General features: G+C 35.5%; 1 protein-coding gene across 1 annotated transcript in view; it reads right to left on the bottom strand.

The window, feature by feature from the left end:
• Positions 1 to 24,681, bottom strand: part of LOC149800589 (arrestin domain-containing protein 17-like) — a 112,879-nt gene that overhangs the window by 11,719 nt on the left and 76,479 nt on the right. Inside the window, 2 exon segments of the mRNA XM_089954547.1 lie at positions 3,689 to 3,791; positions 5,064 to 5,240. Of these exon segments, the coding sequence (XP_089810673.1) occupies positions 3,689 to 3,791; positions 5,064 to 5,240 (280 nt within the window).

Here is a 24,681-nt window from a genome sequence, read left to right as displayed (position 1 = left end):
ATCTCTGTCTGCAATGAATATTTGCTCTGATGGGTAAATCCTTGATCACATTTGAATCAGTGGTAATTAGAGGAATCCGGTTACGGTAGTAATATGTAAATTATCTTGGTGATGCAATTTTATCAACCAATTAGTTGAAGTAGTATGTCTTCGCGTTTAGAGACTGAGCAGCGCGGATGACGACCATGAATGTGTACCGAACGATTCGATTCATTTTCGTATTTTTGAAAGCTGTATTTCCATTGGCTAATTCAAAGGTCACCAGAACATGACCCTTAAGGTGTCGTCGTCAGATCCTCACGTAGGACAGCGGATATCGGATTTTAATCAGACTGCTTGGCGATGATAAACGTGAGTGTATTTTCGTCTGCAAAATCAGGTCCTTCAAACATGACATCTCCATGAAGGACTTGAGCGCACACTTTCAGCACAGAACGTTGAAGATTTTGAATTTCAGGAACTCATCACAGGGTCTCAGTGACAATGCCATCTTAGTCCAAAACGTGTCGTGGTCCTCTCCATTGTTTGGGTCTATCGAATTTTACTCAGACCGTGTTAAGATATATAAAAGCTCAACCAATCGTGATATATAGTTTGCCACTGTAGTTTCAATTCTACTTCCAATGAATCAAATAAGTCCTTAATGAACACATGTTCTTTCTCTACTGGAAACTGGAGATTCGAAGTTTTTAAAAATTAGCCTTGAACGTGTAAGACGTCGTCCTAAAGTTTTCGAAAGTCACTTTTATGAACGGCTTTCTTTTTTGGTTGATATTTATTCTCATAGTCTAGTGGCGGTATATCGTATTGGAGATGGGTCAGTCACCACTCTCTATCTACCTAGTTACCTCTTTCACACCCTACATAACCCTCTACCTAGTTACCTTTCTCTTTTCCTATTCACCCCTCTACCTAGTTACGTTACGTCTTTCTCACCCTATATACCCCTCTACATAGTTACTTCTCTCTTGTCCTATACACCCCTCTGCCTAGTTACATCTTTCTCACCCTATAAACCCTTCTACCTAGTTACCTCTTTCTCACCCTATACAACCCTTTATCTAGTTATGTTTTTCTTACCCTCTTTACCCCAGTACCTAGTTACCTCTCCTTTCCTCTACACCCCTCTACCTAGTTACTTCTTTCGTACCATATAAACCCCTCTACCTAGTTACCTCTTTCTCGGGGCCCCGAGTGGCCGAGTGGTCTAAAGCCTCTACGTTACGGATCACTGCAATCTCACCTCTGTCTGCGTGGGTTCGAGTCTAGGATTTGGCCAATGTGGGTATGTGAGAAAGCTTGCCAGTAGCTTCTCGTGGGTCGTTAGTGGTTCCCGGGGTTTTCCCGGGCTCTTCCTCCACCATTAATACTGGTTTATGTTTGTGAATATGGACTAGCCAGCGCAGAGGCCACTTCTGGTTAGAGATTTACAGAGTCATTAAAAAATCAAAACATTTTCAATGAGACTTCTGAAGGTGTTTTGGTTTTGTTTCATTCGAATAGTATCTATTTTAAACGACATTTAGACATCCTCTGTAAAGGATCCGTTTGGGTCTTGACTTAGTCTTGATATTATTAACTGTAACAAACTGCCTTTCACCTTTTTCATGTCCAGGAGGTGTGTATGTGTGTGTGTGTGTGTGTGAGAGAGAGAGAGAGAGAGAGAGAGAGAGAGAGAGAGAGAGAGAGAGAGATGTTAAATTATTCTTAACAAGTACTAATACTTCCTATAATATGCATTGATTTTTGACGTTTTAAAAACAATATATACTTACAACCTTACATAAAATCGTTAGCTTTATGACAAATTATGAAAAACTCAGACAGAAAGTTTGATTTCTCTGTGTCAATCAATGGGCTTGGCACAAACAAGTCCATCCAAACATTAATGTCAGGAAATGGGTTTGCCATTCTAAAGCTTGATTAAAAAATATTGCAACCATACAAGAAATCTTAGCTTCAACAAGACTAATGCTGCATTAAGTTTAACAACTTGCTAATTTTAACGCAGGTACTGTGTTATATTTTCCTTCATCGATATATAACCAAAATGGGTAACAAAAGGAAAGGAAATGACCTTGAGTAAAGTCAGTTCAGTATACGAAATTTAGCAATGTTTATATGAAATTGCTTAGTGATAAAAAAAGAAAAGGTCTAACTTGGCACAATATGCTTTGTAAATTGGTAAAACTGAAAACAAAAACCAGATTAAAAAAAAAAATATACTTTGGATTTATTCAGTACAAAACTCTGACTCAGTCTAATACTGTAGCCATTGCAAAATTCTTTTCAAGTAGCTACTATTAATCAACCTATTAAAAACTGTAACATTATGTAAGCCATGGTCCTATTTAAACTAGGATTTGGCATAAGTCGTAAAGGCTGATGCAATCTGGCTGACTTGACAGAACTTCTCTCTCTCTCTCTCTCTCTCTCTCTCTTGTTGCAATACTCTGTAAGTCTCCTAAATCTAGGACAGACAAAATATCATCACTTTGTAATACAATGAAGAAGAAAATCTGCCTCATGAAAGCATTAGCACTGCAGCATAATGTCTGCCAAAACGTTTATCAAGCAAACGAATAAAGCAAAGGTTTTAGTATGTAAATTAAAATGCAAAATTATTATTATTATGGCCGTTCAAAATTCGAACAGAAATAATGTCACAATTAATCTTTGGCTCTGCCAAGCAAGGGAACAAACCCCAACTACATAAAACCGACATAGTGGCCTTTTAAGTATGATGTGTCTGTTTGTCTACAATACAAACAAATAATTTCTGGGGGATTACAATAGTCTGGGATTGTCCTAAATCTAAGTAGGAAAATTTGTAACATCTGATAAATAAACGGAAGAAAATAAAACTCAAATATGCATGCCCTTTAATCTCTTGATTTATACTTATTTCCACTATGTTTTTATATTTTTCACTTCATGCATACTAATATTACCAGCAGAGTTGTATGGATTATGAATGTGTGTAGGGAATGATAATTTTGTTTAAGACGGGATCATAGTAAAGATGTTAAAGAGGGAATAAGAGATTAAGTTTGTTTATAAGGGATTTAGAATCCATTCATTTTATACCCCTTCTTCCACATAATACCATCTTTTGTGATCAATAGATGAGTAAGTAGTAGTCACTCCTAATGGCGTGCTGAATAGGACGAGTAGTTTTAACGATACGTTTCCCGTTGGAAGGCTTAGAGACTCATACTTGTCAAGCCTACGGTGTAATGTTAATTTCCGCTAGAGGCCATAGGGTCCCATTTAAGGCAAACCACTTGTAACAATGAATGAAATATTCTCTGAACGACATAAATGTCAGTTAGATATACATAATGTTACACCTATGGACATTTTTAACGTAGGATTCTCATCTCGACAGCAGGATGCACATACCCTATTTAACATAGAACTCCCACTTCGCCCCGCCCCAAGTTATGACCCTGAGTGGCGTCCTATGCTATAAATGTTTTCAGAAATAAACTATGGATTGTTTCGGCCATGAATAAGTCATCTGAGTGGAGTCGATTGTAATGAATACTCTGATGATGTGATTTGCATATGACGTCAGTTGGTTAAGACGTGTACAAGAATATCGGAAATATTCTTTTTCTTCTGATCATTGGCGGAAAAAGTCCTAGCCTGTTTCAACTGACAAAAATGTCATATATGGTACACTGACCTTTGTACACCCATTTACTGGGGATAACGGAGGAATCCGGAACTGTGGCTATCATAATCGGAACTGCTGCATATAGGACCGCTTCCTGGAAACTGGCTTCCACCTGCAGGAGGACCAGAGGAGAGGGTTTCAGGGATGAATGTCATGATTGGTCCAAATAAATACAGATTGCAAAGAGAGAATATGTGTATTTAAAACTTAAAGCAAAGATTTGATCAAAAAGTTCTGCAATAACGCTGAAAAGAAAAGAAAGTTACTTAACGGTTTACAATAATGTAAGCAGTCCTTTTAAAAGTAAATTTCTTTCGACTAAATGCACCTCTCTCATCTTGAGACCCATCTCCCGAACTCGTGCAGCAACGATCACGTGACAGCATTCGTAGCATCCATGTAAATGCATTCTATGCTTCTTCTGTACTTTTGTGATGGTTTTTCCATAAGGAATCTATCCATTTAGCCAGAACTGGCTAAATCTGGGTTGTATGGCGGTTAATTGAATGTTTCAAATCTACGTTTTTGTAAGTCTGCAATACAAACTTGCATGTATAAGCGGGGGCGTTATCTAAATCTGGGTTTGTATGGCGGTTGATTGAATGTTTCAACTCTAAGTTTTTCGAAGTCTGCAATACAAATTTGCATGTATAAGCAGGAACGTTATACTGGTACAAAATGAAGCCACCTTACAGCAGGTCTGACATATTTTATGAAAATCATCCCGTAAATTATATATAAACACTGAAACATTGTATTATTCATTCACTATGGTGCTTTCGGATGCCATGCTGTTGAAAATTATTCTTTTAGTATATAATATGCGAAACCTTTCTAGAATATTAAAAAGACATGTCTTTCATAGCTATTTCACACTTGCGTGCTTCCAAACACTGATGTGTCTCTTTCTATGGAGTACAAGGTAGTATATCCATGTTCGATCACATGTAATGATGCTATTTAAGGAATATAGACTTATAGTCTGTACCTGTATAATAATTCCCCTCGGATCTTTATCTTTAAAACAATTTGTTTTTATCAAACAATCTTTACACCCAAAGGGCACAAACCCAGTGCATTCCTAATTTCTTGATCATAATTGTCCATGCCTTTCCGTATGAAATATCTAAATCATCTGCAGCCTTTCGGATAATAACACGTATGTCTTTCTCCCTATACATATATTTAGACCGAATCTGCTAATTCGTTTGGAAGATATGTTCTTACCTATCTCAAGTCGTCTTTAACATTTAACCTACCATCACTGAATCGATGTGACATAAGGCATCTAACCAAACGAAACAAAATTAAAAGTAATATATAAGCTTATGTCAAGAAAATTAAAATCAATATATCAGAAAATTTACAGTCGAATTCTACGTACAGCAACACAGTACTTGACATCTAGCACCTTACAGAGGTGTAGTCTGGAAGGGCAAGTTGAGGGCAGTCGGAGAGGGTACTCTTTCCACAAGCGGTGCTGACCTGGGCGCAAGCTCTCACAGACCTTGCAGTCATGGAGGAGAAGCGTTCTCGTATGAACTCCACCATAAGTAAGGATCTGAAAAATATGACGAACAAACTGTTATGAAAAGCTAAATCTGATTAGCCATTATACTACGGAGTATTAATACCCGTCCTTTCCAAGGTACTATCAATACACAATACACCTCTCTGTTTGAATAGGACATGGACTCCCATGTTCAATCGCTTCGCCATGCAATTCTTGTTTTTATGTATTTATCAAATTTTACATCAAAGCACTTTTATTTCCATAGTTTGTTTGTATGTCTTATTTTGGACAATATAAAATACACCTTAGTACAGTAGGAAAATAGCCTGAATTAAAAAAGGTGTTACATGTACTCTTTCTGAAATGGTATGTTGTGCTGTAATGGTACGTACTGCTATAACGATATATACTGCTGTAAGTGAATAATGTGCTGTAGTGGTACATGCTGCTGTAATGGTGCATTGTGATGTAATGTTACATACTGATCTAATGGTATATAGTGCTGTAATGGTATATTCTGCTGTAATGGTATATAATGTCATATTGGTATATTGTGCTGTAATGGTACATACTGCTATAATGGTATATTGTGATGTGATGGTACATACTGCTGTAATGGTACACTGTGCTGTAATGGTATACACTGTTATAATGGTTTATTGTGCTGTAATGATATATACTGATATAATGGTATAATGTGTGCTGTATTGGTACATATTGCTATATTGTTTTATTCTGCTGTAATGGTATATACTGTCATATAGGTACATTGTGTTGCAATGGTAAAGACTGCCATAATATTATATTGTGCTGTAATGGTATATAGTGCTATAATGTGTACAGTACTGACCCCTACTGCTGCTATGGTATATTGTGCTTTAATTATATATATATATATATATATATATATATATATATATATATATATATATATATATATATATATATATATATATATATATATATATATATATATATATATATATATAATGGCATATTCAGGTGTAATTGTATATACTGCTAGAAAGGTACGTACTGCTATTTATAGGTTACTGCATTTGTATGGGAAAATATGAACGAGTTTTTCGGATGAAATACTGCACGACCTTGGGAGTGAAGTATATCCATCCGACAAAACGAAATCGTATTTTCCCATACAAATGCATTAACCTTTTTATTATATGGTTATTTTCGTATTCTACTTGAGGCTTAATTATATAAACAAAATAGACTACAAGAAACAAAATAACTGAATGTATGCCGTATTCCAAACTAAATACACAAGCGCAAATTCATCATTACACAACAGCAACATCATTAATGCGCACATAACTCCGCCCAGATAAATTTGAACGTAGTCGCGCGTTAGACATAACTTTCGAAAGAAAATGGCGCTTTGGTATACTTAAAATTGAAATTTGGAGTCATATTGTGAACGAACACGCATTACAACAATTTCCCATTTGATCTGGATTGAATAGATTTTGGTAGTATTGTGGATTCTACTAGATTTCGTGATTATGAACTGAATTTAGCTCTGACATTTCTACATGAAATACATTGGATTGAAGCAGCGAGTCAGAAGCGTGTTGACATCTGTTCTGTCATGAATTTTTGAAATAAAAATGTGGGAACAATGTGAAGTCTTTCAATTGCAATTATCAAAAGGACGCTCTGTAACTTAATGTTTATTTCATTTTGAGTGCAGCAAGCAGGATGTAATTGCACTTGGAATATAGTCGAAATTACAGTACAATTTTGAAATGTGTAATCAAGCTTGAGAACCCATGACATGATTCGTGTAATTCTGGTTTGCAGAATTAAGAAAGTACATTTTGAAGAAATTCAGGATGTAAATCGGTAAGTATATTGTTTTGCCATTTTATTACCAGCTAAAGAAGAAAGTTTATGCATTGTCACTTGCGTGTTATTTGTAGGTAAAATTTAGAAGTCATTTCACATAAAAAAAAATGGAAAATAATTGTTGATGTTGATTTTGTTTCTCAAAGAGGGTGATTAGGCTATTCAGAATTGCATGGCAGCATTTATAACATAGTAATTTTCATTTATAATGCTAGAGATGATTCACACATAAATAATCGATAGATAAAATACATAAACTTTGAGTTTTTATTAAATGAAACTTTATGACACAATGAAAATAAATAGATAATTGACCGCCAATTAAATCACATACGCAAACATTGACGCAATTCAGTGTATGTTTGGCTAATTCCTTTTGAAGGGAGGATGAGACTGATTTATAACGACAGAAATTGATCAAATAAATCAGAAACTTTCGTAGAAAGAACCCACCTCACCGTACTGTATGCATTTTATGTTCTAGCTATAGTGACAGTACAATCTGTATGATACATCAGAAACAGACATGAACTAATAAATTTGGTTAAAGAAAACCTTAACTAAAAAAGAACCACGCAGCATTGCACACAAAACATTCTAATCTAAAAATACTGTCATTGTTATTGTCAAACCCATAAATCATAGCGACTGTTCCTTATTCTCATTAAGCAGCAAGTTATCGCCCTTTGGGAAATTTAATTTTAATCCGGAAGTATTGTTAAGAATTTTAAATCGAAACACAATTTAATACCATTTGTACATGCGCACTATCAACCTATCGCTGAATGTCCTTAGCAAGATGTTATCTCTACGGGAAATGATAAAAATACTGCTTACTAACAAGTACATAAAACCTGATTTAATTATTTGTCTATAAATGCCTGGTGCTAGCATGTAGGTAGCTGTGTCCTGTAAGTATTCGAATTTAGGGTTGATGATAGAAACTATAAGCATCAACGTTTTGCTACTTGTTAATCTGATTACAGAAACATACTAAATAGTATTGCCTTGATTATTTGCATCCGTGCAACAATTTTACAAACAAAGCAGTCATGTCTTTCTTAAACGTGCAATATCCATTCTCGACGTGCATCCGTTCTAAATATTATGAGACATGGTACAAATCCTTTTTCGCGCTATAATTTGTCCACTTTGAAGCGGAAAATATCCTTGCCCAGTAGCCAGAGGATGTGATAAACTTTAAGCTCGATAGTTTCTTGATTCACAGCTAATCACCTCTTGCCGCTGAACATACATGTTTGCATAACTGTGTCATTGTAAGAATGCAAAGTCTAAGAGTAATTTGTGGGTATCTGGAAATTAGCATCCATTTAAACATTCCAAACATAACGGTATTAATGTGTTATACACAGCAGCAAGGCTATATAGTTTTTTTTAGCGAGCTATAAATACTGTATGATGTCATTTACCCAGTAGTCATTGCGCTACCGGCCATACTGTTTTCTGAAAAAGATATGATAATGCGTTCAATAAATCGTATTGCTGTTTTCATCTTTATTAAATCTGAGATTTTCGTGCAGTACTGGATTAAGGCCTTCCTCATAGCCATAAGCGCTGAAATTATTACGGTGCCCTCCCCCCTTTACACAATATGAAACTCAAACAAACAACTTTTAAAAGCTAAAACGGTGGGAAAATAACAGTGTTGCTATCATTCCAAATCAAAATACTCTTACATACAGATCGAAATGGTCATATATAATTCATTACATTTTATCATCAAATATTATTTTGAATTTTTTTCTGGTGCCCGTGTTGGGCTAGTGCCCTAAGCACGTGCTTAGTGTGCTTAATGGGTAATGTCCAAGAGGGACATTTCAGTAATTGTTGTGAAACATTGTTGCTTTGGAAATTGGATTGACTGTACCTGCCTATATGTATTGCTGAACACTGCAAATATATGAGGACTATTATTATTATTATTATTATTATCATTGGTTTGTCACGTTGCCTGCCCGCGATTACGTAAGTCAAGAACAAAGGAATTGGTTAGAAGCCATGTATATATGTTAGACCCCGACGCTATAGTTGTCCTGTTCGTAATTGTTACGACAGCCAGCTTTGTTGGGTGTCAAAAATCACATGTTGACGTTGAAAGCTTTGTTCAAGAACAAAGGACCCTTATTGGCGTCGTAAATCTCACCACGTTGACAGACGGCCGGAGCATTGTCTGCTAAGTGGAACAGAACAGGGTAGAATCGATATCCAGTCGGAATTGAGAAAGGTTGTGGTCATCATTTCAATCCGAATTTAATTGAGTAATTTAGACTAGAAACTTCAGTAATTGCGAAACATCGTACTGCAAAGTTAAAGCAATAACTCCGGGAAAGCCATTCGTTAATTGGCGGGAAAACTTAAGAAATTCGAAGGAAAGACAAAGCTTCGTAACGGTTAGTCAGTTATTTGCTCGATTGTTGTAGATTGCTAGCTCGTGGTTCGAATTAGTATTGTAATTCGCTATTTGGTTACTTCGTAGTAAAGTAGTGCATTTATTTATGTGATATTCTAGATTTTGCAATTGTTGAATTGAATTGTAACTTTGGAAAATGGTTGCAGTGTGTAAAACTAGTTAATATGAATATTTCAATATTTGTGTACACTTGTGGGAGTGTAATGTACAAAAATGCTTCCGATAGCTGTGCCATTGTTCAGTATAATGAGATTAAGAATATATATACTGATGTGTTGCAGTTTATTGATGTCTGTATGATAAGTAGTTCATGCCGTGTTTTTATTACGACGTTGTTTGCCATACAAGAACGTATGGGTATTTCGATTTGCACGAATGCGTGACCGAAAAATGTAATAGTATTTATCTGATGATTGGTTGTTGGTTTAGTGTGAGACGAGATGGCTAACGAAATATGCTAACGTCCTTGTGTTTCCACAGCAAGCTTTTAGGGGACAGACTTCCGGTGTGGTTTAGTCCCGAGTCTCTAGGAGAGAGATGGAATAGAGACTAGTGGAAAAGTCGACTGTGAATCGAAGGCTAGTCGGAGAGTAGAGTCAAGGAGGAGGAGGAAAAGGTGTAGAGGAGGAGGAATTGGAGTAGCAGCAGTCTAGGAGAAGGGGTTATGAGGGAAGTCGGAAGGACAGAAGAAATTGGCGGGATAGGAGAGATAATGATGAGTAGAAAACAAGGACAGCTGGGGAAGCGATCTCACACTATAAATCCAAGGATGCAATAGGCTATCACTTGGTCGAGAGGAATAAGAGTGATTGGGAAATTATTATCATTTGAATAATGAATTGTATTAATTTGTAATTATTTTCAATTTCGCCTTTTGTGTTCTCAATAATTTAACTGTCGGCACTGCTGACTGTGGGCTCGGAGCCTTACCTCTCTCTATCACTAATTTCACTCCCAACAAAATCGAGCCCGGGGTGAGACTTCTTTGGTAATTGAAATATCATATTGGGAGAACCCCTCCCCAACCCTATCAAACGTGTCATTATTATTGTTGTTGTTGTTGTTTTTTTATAAGTTGATCTTTATACAATTCAGTGAGAGGCCCCGAGTGGCCTAGTGGTCTAAAGCGCTCTCCGTTACGGATCACTGCCGTGTCGCCTCTGCGTGGGTTTGAGTCTTAGATTCGGCCAATGTTGGTATGTAAGAAAGCTTGCCACTAGCTTCTCTTGGGTCGGTGGTTCTTTCCGGGGGTTTCCCGGGTTCTTCCTCCACCATTAATACTGGCCGCCATGTATAGCCTATCGTGTGCTGCAAGATGGAGTTAAACCCAACAACAACAACAACAATTCAGTTTTAAATCTTTTGAAGTGAATTATAAGAATAAAATACATTTTAATAATAAGAATTGTTTAACTATGGCAATTTTTAATACAGCAAAACAAACCGAACCTTTCAGATTTTTTTCTTAAACGCCCTAAGCCTCTCGGAAAAAATCAAGACAGTAGAAACGTTTTTCTCTTGTCGGAGCATAGGCAGCTTGATAATTTAATTGCCATTATGTTACATAAATGATTGAAATATCCAAAGGCCTGGAATAATAGAAAGACTATATATTCACATATCCTTTCTTACCATGCATATTTTAAAAAAATTATTACATAGTAATATGTTTACTGAATTCCGGTAGTGGGGGTGGGAGTATTTGGTACCTCCCATTTATACACATGTCATTATATTTTCCGTTAACCATAGTTGAATTTAGTTGGAAAGAATTATTAATGATTCTGATTATGCATTATTATTAGTAAAAATGAAACAAATTTGAAAATCGTTGAAAGAACAATTAAAAAATTAAATCAACAAAATATATTACGAGTCTAAAATGGATCTTACAATAACAGTTTATGAACATAACAATTATATTACATTGAATCAGAAGAAGAGTTTTATAAATAATCGTTAAGGGATGTTCAAAAATGAAACAGCATGTCATAACGTATAGGTTGTTAGACAGCAAGAAACGTATTTACAAAGCGATCAGTCAGATCAAATATCATGCCCACAATTCAAGAAGAAGCCGTCGTGATAAAATGGCCTTGATTGAATACAGTCTGTCCACAGTTATAGACAAAGCCGTCGTGATAAAATGCGCTTGATTGTATACAGTCTGTCCAGCGTTATAGACAAAGCCATCGTGATAAAATGCGCTTGATTGTATACAGTCTGTCCAGCGTTATAGACAAAGCCATCGTGATAAAATGCGCTTGAGTGAATATAGTCTGTCCACAGTTATAGACAAAGCCGTGTGATAAAATGCGCTTCGGTGAATACAGTCTGTCCAGCGTTATAGACAAAGCCGTCTTCATAAAATACGCTTGATTGAATACAGTCTGTCCACAGCTATAGACAAAGTCGTCGTGATAAAATGTGCTTGATTGAATACACTGTCCACAGTTCAAGACAAAGCCGTCGTGATAAAATGTGCTTGGGTAAATATAGTCTGTCCAGCATTATAGACAAAGCCTTCGTGATAAAATGCGCTTGATTTAACACAGTATGTCCACAGTTCAAGACAAACCCGTCGTGATAAAATGTGCTTGGGTGAATATAGTCTGTCCAGCTTTAGAGACAAAGCCGTCGTGATAAAATGCGCTTGATTGAATACAGTATGTTTACAGTTATAGACAAAGCCGTCGTGATAAAATGGGCTTCGGTGAATATAGTCTGTCCAGCGTTATATACAAAGCCGTCGTGATAAAATGCGCTCGAGTGCATACAGTCTGTCTACAGTTCAATTGAAAGTCATTGTGATAAAATGCACTTGAGTGAATATAGTCTGTCCACAGTAATAGACAAAGCTGTCGTGATAAAATGTGCTTGAGTGAATATAGTCTGTCCAGCGTTATAGACGCCGTTGTGATAAGATGCGCTTGAATAAATACAGTCTGTCCACAATTATACACAAAGCCGTCGTGATAAGATGCGCTTGATTAAATACAGTCTGTCTAGAGATATAGACAAAAACGTCGTGATAAGATGCGCTTGATTAAATACAGTCCGTCCACAGTAATAGACAAAGCCTTCGTGATAAAATGTGCTTGAGTGAATATAGTCTGTCCAGTGTTGTAGACAAATCCGTCGTGTTAAAGTGCGCTCGATTAAATACAGTCTGTCCATAGATAAAGTCATCGTGATGAGATGCGCTTGATTGAATACAGTCTGTCCACAGTAACAGACAAAGACGTCGTGAAAAAATGTGCTTGAGTGAATATAGTCTATCTAGAGTTATAGATAAAGCCGTCGTGATAAAATGCGCTTGACTGAATACAGGCTGTTCACAATTCAAGTCAAAGTCATCGTGATAAAATGCGCTTGAGTTAATATATCCTGTCCACAGTTCAAGACAAGGTCATCGCGATAAAATACGCTTGAATGAATATAGCCTGTTCAGTTCAAGACAAAGCCATCGTGATAACATGCGCTTGAGTGAATGAAGCGTGGCTAAAGTTAAAGACAAAGTGTCATGCATATTTAATTTGTATTGTTTGTTAGTTTTGTTTCATTGTATGCTATCGGTCATGAAAAATTGTATTTTGTAACTGACTTTGTTTAAAATCAAGATCATTGTCTACCTCACCAGATTTATTGATATTTTGATTCTGTAAACAAACTAATACATAGCCAATATTTCCCCGTCGAGTGTGGATTTAATATTATGATAATTATCAATCGAATTAAACATATTTATCTTGATATGAGGTGAGGACCTTGTATTTACCATGATCTTTATTATAAGTGTAGTAACAAACATTGTCCAGTTATAGCTTGGAATTTTCTGGAAATGAACTTGTGTCCTACATCCTTGCTCTTCTTTTGTGTCATAGTTTTAAAAAAAAAAAATTAAAAAAAAAATTGTTTACGTATAAATTACTCATTCGTGCTGTAAGATATCGAAGCATAATTGGTGTTGTGTCCAGTATTTGATTTGGGTGAAATTATTTAATTCGATTTATTCTCCTTTGGAGATACAAAGTTCTCTACAATATTCTTGGAAATCAAACAAGGAAAGCTTGGATTATATTACTGTGATTCAACAAATGACTGTTGGCACATCATTACAATTCAGGTCATTGGTACATTAGTACATTAGAGACTCCAAGCCATTACTGGCACATCACACTTTCAGCGTTGGAAATGTTCTGGAATACTACTAAAGTTTATTCAGAGCTTTATTCATTGGGACTTGTGTTAGTAATTCTAGGATTATTAGGGATTTAATTCGCAATACCGCAAGTTCTTTTATAATTTTCACTTTGTATTCTAGGGAATTATATCATTTGCTGAATTTTACATCGCTTGTTGCTATTCACTATTTTCTATTACTCATTTTAAGACGTTAGAGTCGTAATAAAACCCATCTTGATAAAATGCGCTTGAGTGATTATAGCCTGTTAACGTTTCAAGACAAGGCCATCATGATAAAATGTGCCTGCGTGATCATAGTCTGTTAACATTTCAAGACAAAGCTTTCGTGATAAAATATGCTTGATTGAATATAGCCTGTCGACACTTCAAGACAAATCAGTCAAGTGAACAGCTTTCAAGTGCAATGTTGACAAATCCAGAATTTCTCAACACTCGAATCAATATTTGTTATCAGACAAACAAATGTTATTAATTTTCTTTAATATTCTACCGAAAATATAGAAATAAGGAATAATATATCGACTGTTCTTACGGCAATCCTTTTGCCTTTGAAATACGTCTCAGCTTTTGTATAACACGAAAATGACGTCTATATAATGCTTACAACTATGATGTGTTCTGATAGCTTGTCATTTGAGATTGAATTTCAGGCTAATCATTAAACGAAGAATGATTTAAATACGATAGTCATTGAGCTTTATATGCAATAAATGAAATCTGACATGGCTATGAGTCAAATCGATTTAATAGGTTTGTATTTATAACGGGCTCCAGCTGGATTCAGCTGTATTGTATATGATTGCTTTTCTGTGACAGCATGTATTGAATTAACTAAATGTATACAGGGAATATTTTACAAATGACAGATCTTTTAGAGGTGATAAAAAACGAGTCTCTTAAAACGTGAACTTTAGCATTTATTTTATATAGTCACTTTAATCTCTTCATTATATATATATATATATATATATATATATATATATATATATATATATATATATATATATATATATATATATATATACTGCTTTGTACAACGTCAAATCTATTTGTGACAGTACCTACATGGACGTTTGTTGGGCAGTTTGCGATCTACACGTCCTTTTCATAAATTCAGTTCCTGTTTCTTCGACTCATTGTAGAGATCATTAGCAAGGTTACAAGATCTGCAAGCTGCATTATAAAGGCAGCTGAACTCATCTGAGATACTAAATTGCGTGAAAAGTGAGAAAAAAATACGTTTCACGTTTTACTTTTATGGTTTTGCATTTTGTACGATGAAGTAATTGCGTTGAAACAATATCTAGATAACTGTTGTCATTACAAATGAAATTTAGATAATAATAACATTTAGATTATTATTCGTTGGACCATGAAGTTAATCTGTTTGCCAAGTTATTGGATGTATAACGACCTGGATCAATAAGTGACAATAATACCCAATATATAAAAACATTTTTCGTTTTGTAAAGGACCGCTGTTGATACTCAAGTAGTTAGAGCGTCCACTTCGGATGCGGGAAGTCGCAAATGGTGTTAGCGGCTGTCTCGCTAGGCGATCAGCATTAACAGGTTAGTATTAAGACTGATCGGCCTGGTGTCAGGATAATGTGACTGGGTGGGGCATCATGCTACACGGCTGCGGAATGATCCCACAGAGCTAGAAATCACTATATACTGCCATACTGCAAACATTGTAGCGATATGACTGAAAAATATTAAAGCTACGTTAAAAATCCAAATCACACACGTCAACACACGCGCGCACGTTTTGTAAAGATTTTTTAAGTCTTTAAATATGAAAGGGCCATTAAGAAAGTTTATTCAAAGTGACAGATTCCTTCATAAATTTGTTATATGGAACAATCATATGAATAGCTTCAAAATTATCTCATTGTAAATTTCACGGAAACATTGAAACGTTTTGAAAATATGCAACTAAACCATTCAAGAAAAGACGTTTGCCCATACGAGTGTATGGATTTATTTAATAGATTTTTTATATTATACAAAAGCAGGTTGCCATTAATTGAGAATGATATTCTCGTTTCAGAGGACTGGGGATAACAGCGAAGGATTACAAATATGTAAGAAGATGACACTGAACATTTCAAATTAAAATTACTAAGTAACTTACTTGAATACTAAGTAAAGAAAGATACTTTGATGTTGTGCTACATTTTTGAGGAATTTAGAAATTTTCTTCATGAATAATTGCAGAACGCTGTCACACTTTTCGTAGTGCACATGTTTCATCAGCTTTGTATCTTTGGAGTAGGAGGGCGTCAAAAATCTAAAATTTGTACGCAGGTCCATTTGCTAGAATTGTACTCTTGGACAATTAACCATAGTGTAACGTTGTCTCCTATGGTATTGTTTGCTAATATCGTAGGAGGACGTACAATTGAAAATTTTGAAATAGATGGATATTAAGCTCCGAGCCATCAGTCAGCAATGCCGACGGTCTATGTGGATAATATACAATAATAAAATGTGAGGAATAGCAATTTAATAACTGATCTCATTATTCAAATAACACAAGTAAATTTCCACAATTTTTCCACTCGGTCGACCTATTTAATATGCCAATTCCATCATCTGAAGTGCAACGTGAGAGTGTTTCCACCTGTCCCTGCTACTTTACTCATCTCTATTATTTCTTTTTATATCACTGGTACTCCAGTACCCCTTCCGTCCCTCGACTACGTCGTTCACCATTCCACTTCCTCCACTTCCATTCTTTGGTCTGCCTTCAAACTTCTGCCTCCATTATTCTATCCGGTCCCGTGATCTATATAACCACTTCTCCCTACTTCGTCACTTTTGGGTGGCACTCGGTCCAACCCGAACAACTCCAAACAGCACCGAAAGCTTCTCTGTAAAGAATAAGGGACATATAGTCTAGTCTCCCTTTCGACTAAGACAATCTCACACCCTCACACGTCCTTTTATCAGCATAAAGGCAATTAAAATCATTAGGTCTTGCATACACTCACACTAAAATGTTCCACACACGCTTGTAAGATAGAATAAGGACAATAATACAACAACGGTAATACATACATACATAAACAACTTCGTGACATAAGAACACATTTCTAATGCTCGATATAGCAACTACCAACATCACACAATCAGACGCATTGTTTACCTTGCAAATCATAAGAGGTACAAACAGTGTTCAAATACAAACATGCAAATACTTCATGATATGTTCATAACTATGCATTCTAATTCAAAATTACCACAAGTATAAGTTCTAACAATACTCATTAATAAATGCAAGAATTCAATACGACGCACACCAGCAAGTTATACAATTAATTCCGATCACAGGCTAACAATCTACGTAATTAAATCTTGTACACTACTAATTTCTCTACAGAACGTTACGATAGGTAAATAACTCAAATACGTAGGTGTAGGTGAGATTAACTTAAAGGTAATTTCTACATACCAACATAATTCTAGTAATAAATTTCTATATACTACACGTAAACTTACAGCTCTCAGTTAGTAATGTTCAACAAATTCGGGCGAAGAATTCTTACCTTTAAGAAGCTTTCCAGGTCTGAATTCCCGCTCTACCTTTTACGAATGCCGGACATTCGGAGTACGCCTATTAGAATTCACTTCCTAAATTACTAGACCTTTGCGTTGGTCAAAATCCTGGCGAGTACTGAAGTGATCGTAAAGTGACCTGTAGAATAAGGGTCTGCTTCGCACATGTGCCCAGCCCATATTTCCCTAACTGATCCCTGATGTGATACTGGGGTCTCTTTGAACTGTAGTCTGCCTAGTTTTTCACGCACATGTCAAATTTCTTTTTCCCGTGGCTAGGCCGCAGCTTAGTTGAGAATAAACAACCTCTTCCGGTTTTACCAGTTACTTCATCTCTTTTAAGATAGTCTCCGCTTTCTTCAGTGCCGATTCAAGCCGCAATCTTGCGCAACAATGGTCAGTCGCAAAGGTCGTGGCGACATTCTCCACCCCAGTTAAGTTGTATAGAGGGATGTCTTCACCACGTGACAAACCGAGATATCTTATAATGCCTACCAACAGTTAATAGCTTGATTATATTAGCCTCTTTGAGTCACAATCGTTTATCAGAAGCAGGGTTATAGGATCTATCCTAATTATATTGTAACTCTTACATAACATTTTCCTATTGCAATTCTTGCTGAATACAAGGGGTGTACAGCTGGTGACAACATAGTCCAATAAGTTCTTACATTTTGTTTCTATCAAATTGGTGCGAACTTCAGTTTTCCGTAATGTTTAACACCGCATATTCAAATCATATGTGGTCCTTTCAAATCCGTCATTTTAATGTCAGATAAAAGTTATATTTGAGAATCACAACTGGTTCTAGATCAATTACCCCCAGGCATTTACATCTCGGTCAAATATCCCCTCCTTCCCGTCAATTACCATCAAGTCAATTATCCCCAGGTCAACCACCCCCTGATTACCCCCCCACCCCCCTTCCCGGTGTCAATTACCCTCGAAACAATTACTCATATGACAATGTTATTCACCTCTGTAAATGAAGCGCATAAACTTAATAAATAAGTGAAGATAAAGGTAAGAATGGTGCACGTGGTATTAATAACACGATTATGCCTTTATGTAAGAAAGAGGACGAGTTATCACAAGTGGTTTCTGTTGCTTTAATCAAATAAAAGCATATGCTCCTATATAATGTATTACCTGCAAACAAAAGTTTGTATGACCTTAATGACCTGGCTAGCTTCCTTATAATATGTATAAATTTCAAAACTCTCTAACTGTCCAGGTATTAGGACACACGGTGCTAATTATACGGAAGAACTGTGAACCAGTCTAGAAATGGGTGAAGAAATAATAGAGTATTTACGGGTCTGGTGGTCCATAATTGGTTAATAATGAAAATTAAAATTTTAGTAAAAATATCTTTTGAGAGATTATCCTATATGTAATTTAAAAAAATATAGACAAATTTCTACTGATGCAATTTTAGCATTCTTACAGGCTTGACTCAGGAGTACTCAATGAAAGTAGCAGAATCAATAACATGTGTTTCATGCACATGTATGTAAACAAAATGCCGCGGCTCATATGGTGTTCTTCACACATAAGCTTGCACCAAGGTTAGATGTACATGGAGAATTATAAGTCTCATCATCAGCACCCAGAAATTTTAAGTTATTGAATTTTGAATATGATGGTGTTTCCATATGTTTATTATTGGAGCTGAATTAGTACAGTGTGTCCTATATGCGACCTATACCATAATAGGAGCTTGTTGTTTCCATGGTTACCATGTGCATCCAGAGTATCATTTTGGTGTTTTTGCATATGACAATCATAATAGAGTCTTTTTTTTCATGGTTTGCATGTGATTTTAGAGAAAAATTCTATACAAAAGACAGATGGGGATGGTTTTATACACTGGACAGTGGCAGTATGTAGCTCAGGCCATGGGGAAAGGAGCATAGTATGGCTTGATGGCAGAATTACATATGATGGTGCCCACAGATTGGCCTATATGGTTAAATACCATTTAACACATGCAACAATTCCCCAAAAGGGGGTGGAGGAAGATTTTATATGTAAGCCACTTATGTCACAATCACTTATGTATCAATACTGATCATTTAACTTTACAGACACACTCAGCAGATCAAAGCAGAGAACATTGTAAAAATCAAGGACTGTGCACAAAACTGCACATGCTGCATTGTCTCAACCTGTAAATTGCATTATTATATGTCGAGTCACATTGAATATCAATTATATCTGTCTTATTTCTTATCGTAGAATTAAACTCCTTGACACCTATTCTATGTTCAGCATGTTTCTCATATTGGTACATTAAAGTTTTTGGCAAACAGTATTGGAATTTTTCTGCATCCCTTTTGTTGAGGGAGCAGGGAGGGACATTTTCACTTAAAATAATAGTTTTCAACCCTTCATTCCCAATGTAAATCTGCAAAAGTCTTGTCTGTATTGCATTATTTACACAGGCAGTTTTTCTTCCCCAACCTCTCTTCATACAGTTGAAACATTCTTGATGTATAAGTGCGTGGTGAACATATTGCTCTATCCCACCACACCAGACCTCTTTTTTCTTCATGTACCAAGTGCCATGATAGAAAGCCTTTATAGTCAGGGTGTTGCAACTGGTGCTCTCAGAACACATAATTCCACATCTCAGCATTTTTTCCTGTGTGCACTAAGCGATATGTGTTTTGTTCACCAGATATGTTGTTGTGAATAGATAAAAACAAGCTTCATGTCAGAAATATGGTTTCATATTTGAAACAAAAGCTATTTATAAAGCCAACATTGCTCTGCACTTACTATCAATTGTTATCATACTTAATCAATTAAAAATTGGTCATATTTGGTACACATCTTCATATGCATGTTGACCGCACCGGTCGCTTAGTGGTTAGAGCATCTGTCTTGGATGCATGAGGTTGCGGATTCGAACCCCGGCTAAGTCATACCAAAGAATTAAAAAATTGTACTAACAGCTGCCTCGCTAGCGCCCAGCATTAAGAGGCTAGTGTTAGGACTGGTCGGCCTGGTGTCAGATAATGTGACTGGGTGGGACATCATGCTACATATCTGCGGCATGATGGCCCAGTGCTAGACATCACTATAAACTGCCACATTACAGACATCGTAGCGATATGACTGAAAAATTGTTAAAGCTATGCTAAAAATCCAAATTACACACACACACACAGACACACAGACACACATACACACACAGACATACACAGAGACACACACACACACACAAAATTTTGATTAAAGTACCTTTCTCATCTGAAGACATCTACTTGTTCTTATAGTGTACGGCCCACCGTTCTCACTTCTGGTTCTACTTATTTATTTAGTGCATGTGATTCTTTGATGCAGGGGAATAACAATATCCAGTGGGTAGTTGTCCAGGGGGTAGTTAGCATGGCGGGGGGGGGGTAATTGACAAGATGGTGATTGACCCGGGGGTTGGGTAATTGACCAGGAGGTGTTTGACGGGTGTGTGTGAGTAATTGACTGGATTAGATGACCGGGGTCAATTGTCCTATCACCATAAAAAATGATATTATTTTCTGTCAGTGTCACTAAGTAGGATCATTATTTATCTAATTTGTTGCCTCGATGTAATTAAGAAATACGAATTTTCTTTTACGTTAACCGTTTTTCGAAAAGGAAATATAATATTTATAGATGTGTCAAAATAATACCTAGAAAATATCGTATCCAAAAGGAAGCAACATTCGTTTTAGCACCGTTCCTGAATTACATAAAATTGGCAATTAAATAATGTACATGCATAACCAGACAAGCAAACTTACAAATTTGGGTTATTACCATTCAGAATATGTATTACCTTGCATACGAGTATGAGCCACTGAATATTAAGTAATCGTATTACACTTGATGAAAACATCTGAGCCATTGAATATAAAGTAATCGTGTTACACATGATGAAAATGGACCGAGCCATTGAATATTAAGTAATAGTATTACACTTGATGAAAACGGACCGAGAAAATTGAATATTAAGTTATTGTATTACTCTTGATGAAAACACGTGAGCCACTGAATTGCAACTAATTGAACTACACTTGATGAAAACACATGGGCCACTGAATATTAAGTAATCGTATTACACTTGATGAAAACACTTGAGCCATTGAATATTAAATAATCGTATTACACTTGCTGAAAACACTTGAGCCATTGAATACTAAGTAATAGTATTACACTTTATGAAAACACACGAGCCATTGAATACTAAGTAATAGTATTACACTTTATGAAAACACACGAGCCATTGAATATAAAGTAATCGTATTACACTTGATGAAAAAACTTGAGCCATTGAATATTAAGTAATCGTATTACACTGGATGAAAACACTCGAGCTATTGAATATTAAGTAATCGTATTACACTTGATGAAAACACTTGAGCAATTGAATGCTAAGTAACAGTATCACACTTTATGAAAACACTTGAGCCATTGAATATATAAGGTAATCGTATTACATTTGACGTAAACACTTGAGCCATTGAATATTAAGTAATCGTATTACACTGGATGAAAACACTTGAACCATTGAATATTAAGTAATCGTATTACACTGGATGAAAACACTCGAGCTATTGAATATTAAGTAATCGTATTACACTTGATGAAAACGGGCAGAGCCATTGAATATTAAGTAATCGTATTAAACTTGATGAAAACACTTGAGCCATTGAATATTAAGTAATCGTATTACACTGGATGAAAACACTTGAGCCATTGAATATTAAGTAATCGTATTACACTTGATGAAAACACTCGAGCTATTGAATGCTAAGTAACAGTATCACACTTTATGAAAACACTTGAGCCATTGAATATATAAGGTAATCGTATTACATTTGACGAAACACTTGAGCCATTGAATATTAAGTAATCGTATTACACTGGATGAAAACACTCGAGCCATTGAATATTAAGTAATCGTATTACACTTGATGAAAACACTCGAGCTATTGAATGCTAAGTAACAGTATCACACTTTATGAAAACACTTGAGCCATTGAATATATAAGGTAATCGTATTACATTTGACGAAACACTTGAGCCATTGAATATTAAGTAATCGTATTACACTGGATGAAAACACTCGAGCCATTGAATATTAAGTAATCGTATTACACTTGATGAAAACACTTGAGCCATTGAATATTAAGTAATCGTATTAAACTTATTAAAAGCACTTGAATTATTGAATATTAAGTAATCGTATTACACTTGATGAAAACAGACCGAGCCATTGACTATTAAGTAGTCGTATTACACTTGATGAAAACACTTTCCTTCTTGGTGTTTTAGTTTCTGCCTTCAATAACTTCAAAAGTTTTTGCCAGTGCAATTGCAAATCTCAAGTCAAGAAGAAGAACAACTGATACAATGAAAAACGATCTGTCCGTAAGTATGCAACGGACAATGATCAGTCAGTAATTACACAATGGGCAATGATCTGTCTATTATTATTATACAATGGAAAATGATATGTCAGTAATTATACAATGGACAATATCAGTCTGTAACTATACAATGGAAAATGATCTGTCAGTAATTCTACAACGGACAATGATCTGTCTATAATTATACAACGGACAATGATCAGTCAATAATTACACAATGGGCAATGATATGTCTATTATTATTATACAATGGAAAATGATATGTCAGTAATTATACAATGGACAATATCAGTTTGTAACTATACAATGGAAAATGATCTGTCAGTAATTCTACAACGGACAATGATCTGTCTATAATTATACAATGGGCAATGATCAGTCAGTAAGTATACAATGGACAATGATCTTTCAGTAATTATATAATGAAAAATGATCTGTCAGTAATTATACAATAGACAATGATCTGTCTATAATTATACAATGGGCAATGATCAGTCAGTAATCATACAATAGACAATGATCTGTCTATAATTATACAATGGGCAATGATCGGCCAGTATCTGAAAGTCGAGGCATTACAAATTTTGTACCATATAATTCAAACCGAATAGGTTTTATAACAATATATTCTGGATCACCCACGCTTGAACATAATTTATTAAGTCAATCATCGATGATACACTGATTTATTGTGTTGGGTTTTACCGAATCTGGCAGCGGCAAATACTTATACGTTGTGAAAATGTTCCCAATTAGTGATTAGCATATTCCAATTAGTGATTAGCATCTCCTTTCAGATTTTCATCAAACGATATGTGTACAAAAGTGGCATCCTGCCCTTACTTAAGTATTGTCACTGACATATTTTGTTAAGGTTTCATACTACCCATAGTATTTGCAGTGCATATATGATATTTTCCTGTCTTGGGGAGATGCATTATTGACAATACAAAATGTTTCATTTTTTTAAAAAATAGTTCTTTAACTAAAAAGGGTGTTTTGTTGCTTTCCGTAAAACAAGATCGAAGTCTGACAGCCTTGAGAATCTGATGAAGAATGTGGCTTTATCTTCGTCATACTGCCTTACCCCATATACAGCTTGGTAGAGGAAAGTGTCTACTATTTCCTATTCTGTGCGTGTGTGTGTGTGTGTGTGTGTGTGTGTGTGTGTGTGTGTGATGATGCATCATTATTTTGTGAGGTTACTTTCTCCATGATTCTGTAGTCCTAGATTATTCTTTGGTTTTTTTCTTGGATATTTTAACTTTAAGTTTATATCGAAAAGGATACAATATGATTGCTTGGTTTGTGTTTGGCTTATTGTTTCCGTCTCAACTTTAGTTCTACAAGTAATCTTTCAAAGGGCCGATATACTGCAGATTGTATATTCTGGTATGAATATATCAATTTGAATGGAAATAAAGCTACTGGTTTAATTCTATTCCATGAAACAATCCTTTTTTAAAGTTGAGTTTGATTAACTGAAACTGTTTAAATATGGGAAACGGTGGAGGCATTGCTAAGTTAAAGTGTCACAAAGTGAAATCAAAGATGGAAATATTGTATAATACCGAGCAATGAAAACGTTGATCAAACAAAAAAAAAAAAGTTGCTGATAAGGCTTTGGGACCAAACCTTGTATCCCAACCAGAAGAAACAAAATCGAGCAGAATTTTTTATAAGATTAGAACAAGTGAAGACATATATGGTTTTAAATTAGACGAACAACGAAATTAATTAATGAGAAATGTTTTTATAATTGAACATAACACGTCGATATTATTGACACAAAGTAAGAATAATACAAGTGAACACATTAGAAAATCGTTAGTTGAAAAAGAAATAAAACCTGGATATGGAATATATATAAGCAATGAACTGGCGAATACTTAGAAAACAAGGTACAATAGCCGATAAAGACTTTTCCGTCAAGTAATGGGTTCTAAAAGAAACACGAGGATGATTGGTTGGTTGGTTGGTTGGTTGGTTGGTTGATTTTCAACAGCAAATGT

This window comes from Sinohyriopsis cumingii, chromosome 4 (genome assembly GCF_028554795.1).
Source record: "Sinohyriopsis cumingii isolate HCF-2022 chromosome 4, ASM2855479v2, whole genome shotgun sequence".
Lineage (NCBI taxonomy): Eukaryota > Metazoa > Mollusca > Bivalvia > Unionida > Unionidae > Sinohyriopsis > Sinohyriopsis cumingii.
The sequence above is the reverse complement of the archived record's forward strand: the minus strand, read 5'-3'. Positions and strand labels throughout refer to the sequence as shown.